This window comes from Coccinella septempunctata, chromosome 6 (assembly GCF_907165205.1).
Source record: "Coccinella septempunctata chromosome 6, icCocSept1.1, whole genome shotgun sequence".
Lineage (NCBI taxonomy): Eukaryota > Metazoa > Arthropoda > Insecta > Coleoptera > Coccinellidae > Coccinella > Coccinella septempunctata.
In genome coordinates this window covers 20,395,719-20,402,253 of record NC_058194.1, presented here as the reverse complement: position 1 = coordinate 20,402,253, position 6,535 = coordinate 20,395,719, and the positions used below count along the sequence as shown (strand labels likewise).

Below are 6,535 nucleotides of genomic sequence, written 5' to 3'. Positions count from 1 at the left end.
CTATTCAACTTTAATATTCCCAGACAGGCACTGGTACTAGGCAAGGGCGGATCCAGGATTTTTTTCTGGGGGGGGCACAACGGGCAGACAAGCAAAAAATCAACAGTAAATGTGAGAAATGAACTTCAAGTTTATTTTTAAGAGTTCAACTATGTATAGAAAGATCCGTCCGTCTGGGGGGGGCACGTGCCCCCGTGCCCCCCCCCTAAATCCGCCCTTGGTACTAGGTACCCAGAAAGTATAATTGAAAACACAGATTTGATAATAAATAGATACCTAACCGACTTTCTCGTCTAAGAAAAAACCTCAATTTATGTTCAAATTCTTTATTTTAATATATTTTGTAATAAAAAAATAAACAGTCAATTCACAGTTAGTCTTGCTTCCATAATGCAATTCGAATTTTTTCCAAATGTTTGCGCCTAATTGGAGTTTTTCATTCAAAAGCTTGATCCCAGTTACTCTCCTCCTTTATTGGAGTGTATGTATAATCAACTTCCAGAGGATGGACATAAGATATATCAGCAGGATGCTTCAGTGATGGAACTATACATTTTGGAGGTTTGATGCTTTTGGAAATAAGTGCTTTCCAGTCAAATCCTTGGAACCATCTGTAAATTAAGATATTCGATCAATTCAAACATATGCCTGGCTACAACTACAAGACCATAATCCACGTTGAAAGTGATTCAAATGATAACACCAAAACAACGAGAAAACTTTAATTCCATGAAATAAAACGTCAAAACTGTTTCAAATGTTTGATCATTCTCAGTGAACAAGTAAAGTAGGGGAGACTGGGGAGGGTTGATACATTTTTGGAATATTTATTTTTGTAAAATAAATTATATGAAGAAACAGGACTTTTATAACATTATATAATTCTTCGATTAATCGTTCATCGAAATAAATATAGAATTCTCAAAATATAAACATCCTATTCTGTACAAAACGTTGAACACAAAAACATGCAAACTGTCTCAAGCCTCCCCACATATGGGAGGATTGATACGGTGTACTGGGAGGCATGAGACACATAAACTGAAAATATAAGCCCCATTGTTATCACTTGCAAATGCCACATATAAACATTTTTGTGCCATTTCTAACACGGTCACATTCTTCTTGGCACCATTGCGAGCACACCTGACGCCTGATACAGAATTACTAGATCAGTAGGTAGGTCAGCAATGATACTGGTTTGCTTTGATCCCGTAGGTGCAGAAACATGTTCAGAAGGTAGGTTGGATGGTAAAAACGCCTTTATGTAGGCCTGTCCAACCAGCTCCGGGATATTTCTTGAAGATGATACATATATCAGGCCTCCCCACCCTAAATGTCTCAAACCTCCCTGAAAGCAAGTTTTAAAGTAATTTATGTTTTCATTTTATACCCATACATTTTGGCAACCTAATAAAACAGTAAATTAAGTAGGTTTATGCATATTTCCCAGTCAAATGTTTGTTTATGCCGAAAAATTAATGCATGATCATAAAACCCTTAGGTAACGTGAGTAAATACTTACAATTTCTCACCTCGAAACACTCTTTGTTGAATATTTCACGAACGCACTACTGTTAGCCTTACAGATTAAGGTCATGTAGTGCTTTCTGCCAGAGAATAGTGTTCACCATTATATTACTTTTGAAAACGGCTAAAGACCGCGGATATAAGCCTGTATCAAGCCTCCCCATGTATCAATGCTCCCTAGTCTCCCCTACACATCATATAAAATTCAGAAAGACTCCTTACCTGTGCTCCCTTATATCCTCAATAGTTCTGTAGCCGATTCTTTCAGTTGGTTCTTGTCTGCACAATTTTTTAATGAGATCTTCAGCAGGACGACCGACGATGAGATAAGAGAAATCAATTGAGTCAATACCGTCCATAATTTGTTCATAAGCTCTTCTAGGATTCGAATCCGAAAAAGCCGAACTGCGAAAAAAAATGGAAAAACATCAATATTTTAATTTCCCTCAAAAATGCTTAAATGAGAAAGTACTTACCAGCCGCTTAAAAGCTCATAAATCATCAGTCCTAGTGCCCAGTAATCGACTGCTCTATCGTGACCAAAGTTTAAAATAATTTCTGGGGCTATATTACAGGGTGTACCACAAAATGACCATGTTCTGCCAGTGAATCCCAAATGTTTAGATAGTCCGAAATCTACCAATTTTACATACCCATTCTGATCTATAACCATGTTATCAGTTTTGAGATCCCTATGGAAAGAATAAAGCTTTATCCGTTTTTGAAATCTATGTACTATTATTTTTATATAATACATGCATACATTGAAAAAAAACTCACCTATAAATAATTTTCTTCCGATGGAGATAGTCCAACGCTTCTATAGCAGAAGCTGCAATGAAACGAGATGTTTCGTCATTGAAAAATCCATTTTTCATCAATATTTCCCAAACTTGTCCACCTAGACATGCTTCAAAGAGCATGTATATATACATATCATCCCTGAATGTTTTGTGTAATCTAAAAAAAAGATCATTTTTTCATGAGAGAGGGAAGTTGTCGAATAAAAGTCGTACCTATTCTTATTAATCAATTAAAAATATCTTGAATAACTATTAGTTACATACTTGATAATAAAGGGGTGTTCACAATCGAACAGTATTTTCCTTTCATCGATCACATGACTTTGCTGAAGAATTTTGACTGTCCTATGTTTTTCCATCACTTTCAGAGCGTATAGCTTTATATCGTTTGGATCCTTGGAATAACGAACCAAATCAACTCTTCCGAAACTTCCTTTTCCCAGTGAAGCTATTGCCTCCAAATCTTCTAATTTTATATCGGCGCTAGGGTCTGAAAATTATTCATTATTGTAAAGAAGAAGATGTCGTAAAAGATGTAAGTGCATGGCCTAGACTTATTGAATTCGAATTTCAACTTTTAGATGTGGGTAGAGTTCAATAAAATACTTCAGGAGTGATTGCTCAATTTTTGTAACTTTTTGGAACAACATGCCCACAAAATTCCATTTCAGCACTTTCGAGTAAATTTTTTTTCTCATTTTTACTTCACTATTTACTCCCTTTTCATAGTGGATTTTGGGGTAATTGATTCGGTATTTCGATAATTAACAAATTAGAAAAGGTTCTGCCTCGCACTTACCTTCATCGTGTGTAGTGTTTTCATTCACTGGCTCCAAAATAGTTTCTTGCCTCACATCCACCCTCTCTCCTATCAACTCTTTTAAGATGTCCATATCTATTGTCAACAATTCCACCCCTGGATAAAACGCAATCATTTTATTCTCCGATTCGGTATTTCCTTCAAAGTGATCGCCTCGGCTCAAAACTCCCAAGATATTTTCTTTAACTTGATCTGAAGAACGAATTGGATCAATGAAAAATTTGATAAAGTTTTTCCGGAAAAAAATATTTCAAGAAACAAAGCTATGTTAAATGAAGAGTTATTACATAACACGTGAAATATAATTTAATTTAATTTTATAGATATTCGATATTTAATCTTATTGATATTTAGAAGTTATGTTATATCTTCCACTTTAGATCACATTAACCATGTTTTCACTCACCTGTTTTATTTTCTAGTATTTTTACACTGCCATTATTTATGATGTACAAGGTGTTGTTCTTTAATTTTAAAACCTCGTAAGTACCAAAATTTTCCAGTACGATAGAATTAGCAATTTTTGTGAGCATATCTTCATCGGCATTTTCGAACCAAGGAAAGTTTCTCAAAATTTCCAAATCTTTTGCATTTTCTCCAGTACTTTTCATAATAATTTTGTATACTTTCCGACTTAGCTTCCATACTTTACAATTGGTAATTGCTGAAAAATCAAATAAAATTGGATTTCATTGAAATTCGGGAATTTGAGTGGGTAAACAGATCGGAAGATTTTTTTCTGAATTATTAACTGACTAAAGTCGTTGGTCAAAAGCTGGAGGTGTATTGAAGAAGGTATTGAATGTTCAACTCATTTCTTGTATTCGTGTAGTCTCCATTTGAGGTGAGCTGTAGGTAATTCCCATTATTTGAAATTTTTTAACGTGTCAATTTCTTATATATTTTTTTATTGAGCACTTGTTTGTGTTGTTTCATCATTGTAAATTAATTAATTTCCATGAATCGGTTCATGGCTCAGTTGAGAATGGGAAGGTTGTGGTGTTATAAAATTGTTTTTATTTTGATAATATTTTCATCATTAGTTGTTGGAAAAAAATTATTACCCTGGAGGGATGCTTATCTGACTAAAACTCATTCTTTTAAAGAATGCAATAGGAAATACGGTGAATAATGTCAACATCAGGTCATGGTTTCAAATCTGAAGAATTCAAAACTTTCTTAAACCTACAGAAAACAATCATCTTAAACACAAGCGATGAATATACCAATGAAATTTATGACAAGAAATCAGGACCATACCAGATTAGAACAAAAGCCATAGTAGTATTTACGTGGCAGAAGTTGAGTTCATATTCTGAAGAAAAATATATTTCGCAGAAAATATGTTTAGTGTGAATTAAAATAAATTTATGCAAAAAAAGTTTCAAGGCCACAATCTCCTATTTCCTATTGAACACTTCCGAAAAGTAGATTTGAAACAGATTATTATCTATCACCTCCACAGGACAATAAACTATTATTTTCCTAATAACAAAAATATTCAACTTACAATATAGATATTATACCTAATGGTACGTAATGTTTTGCGACTTCAAATATATTATGTATAATATAATTTTAAGTGATAATTTGACCATATTGTTCTCTAATAACCAAGAACCATAAATGTTCACTATTTTAATTTTATCCATTATAACATTGAAACGTTTCTGATACCCTGTGAACGATTATTTATCTTCTGTCTTGTTAGATTTGAGTAATATAAATTTTTAACTTTGATCATGCTAATAGACGATAATTATAAATTTATAATATATTTAAAGGAACCGTGGAAGGAAGTACCTAATAGCAGAATATATGCCTCTTTACTTACTCACTTCTTTTCACTAAAAGTTGATTGTCGCGTATAACTCTGCTTGAAAAAATAATTACAGTTCGTTGTATAACTTTTTTCCACAATCTCATGTTTCGAGAAGTTTTTTTAATTGAGTATTTTTTTATTGTTCTGAAACCAGTCGAGACATGCTAATGAACTTTGGTGGGTTTTAAGAGGTAAACCTATATTGCGCATTTTCTTAACATGCAATTAAGAAATTTATGTTCATCATATGCATATTGATTTCAATTTTCTAAAAGGAAAAAATGATACTCCACTGAAATATTTCAAGCTGGATATCATCAATATCAATTTCTTGTTAAATTTGTGTTTTTCATGTCTTTTTTGTATCAGTAAGAGTTTTTATGATGAAAATCAAATATCGATTGAAATTTATTCTAGGAGGATTCTGCATTTCCCAAAAAACTCTTTAGGTTTTTCTCTCCCAATCTATGAAACAAAATCAATTAAAAAATGAAATAAACGATTTGCTCTTGCGTAAATTCTTGCACTAATTTGTCAGGAGCAAATCAACTAGAAAAAATTGTTGCCTGACAATGAATCAACGTTTCTATGCAGTCTCGGTTTCTAAGTATTGGCAATTAATGTCAAAAAAAAGATACAATTCAGAAGATTTTCGAAAATTGATTTTCGTCTGATGAAGGAGTTCAGGCAACAATTTTTTCTAGTTGATTTGCTCCTGACAAATTAGTGCAAGAATTTACGCAGGAGCAAATCGTTCATTTCATTTTCAATTGATTTTGTTTCAGAGATTGGGAGTGAAAACCCTAAAAAGTTTATTGGGAAAAAATCAAATATCTTAACGCGTATTTTTAATTTCCTTGATATATTATCGAAAACTATCTAATACATACATACATTAAACTAGAACAATAACAGATAAAAACAAATATCATTTGACAGATATTTCGATCAGTTTAAGTTTTTTAATTTTAACACTCCGCACCTACCGCGGAAAACGAAGCATATGCAGATAATACTTATAGAGCAAACTGTCATTATTTTTTCATGAAGAATCAAGCCTTTTATAGCGATCAGATAAACCCAAAAAGTCGGATATTTCAACACCGAATTCATATTTTCCCATTTCCACAATCGAACTGTCCCAATATCAAAACAAAAAATTTACTAACCTTTAATTTTCGAAAGTCGTCTATGACTCATGAGGAATTCTTCCTCTCCATATAATTTTCCTAGTATTCCCATTATTGCTTCGTCCGATCCTTCCTGCTCTATCTGGAATTTTCCTTCTTCAACAATGAATAGGTTCTTGCCTTCCTGTTTTTCTTCCATGATGAAACTTCCTTTAGGGTATTCTACTTGGTACATACATCGCATAATTTTCCGAACTACGCAAGGTTTGAAATGTTTCGTGAATTTATTGTCCTGTATGGCGGTGTAAATTATTTTTCTGGAGAGAAAATGTTCCAGTACTGCTGGCTCCAATCCCATTAAGCATGTTGAAATCAGCATTTGGTTGGATTTGAGCATCGATGTAATCGAATTTTTAGCGCTGTGTTGCAT

At 33.1% G+C, this 6,535-nt stretch overlaps 1 protein-coding gene across 1 annotated transcript; it reads right to left on the bottom strand.

Moving 5' to 3' along the window:
• Positions 1-411: 411 nt before the first annotated feature.
• Positions 412-6,535, bottom strand: LOC123315992 (cGMP-dependent protein kinase, isozyme 1-like). The gene is made up of 8 exons (XM_044901902.1): positions 6,145-6,535; positions 3,560-3,817; positions 3,133-3,345; positions 2,598-2,823; positions 2,311-2,490; positions 2,007-2,222; positions 1,753-1,935; positions 412-611 (listed from the first exon to the last, which is right to left on the bottom strand). Exons 1-8 carry the CDS (start codon positions 6,533-6,535, stop codon positions 437-439), a joined length of 1,842 nt encoding a protein of 613 aa, XP_044757837.1. The 3' UTR covers positions 412-436.

Excerpts from the sequence above, each read along its gene's own strand:
- LOC123315992 (XM_044901902.1), bottom strand. The coding sequence starts at position 6,535 with ATGCAACACAGCGCTAAAAATTCGATTACATCGATGCTCAAATCCAAC. Across the intron at positions 3,818-6,144 it reads ACGACTTTCGAAAATTAAAG|CAATTACCAATTGTAAAGTA; the intron begins GTTAGTAAATTT and ends TTGATTTTTCAG. Across the intron at positions 612-1,752 it reads GAGGATATAAGGGAGCACAG|ATGGTTCCAAGGATTTGACT; the intron begins GTAAGGAGTCTT and ends CTTAATTTACAG.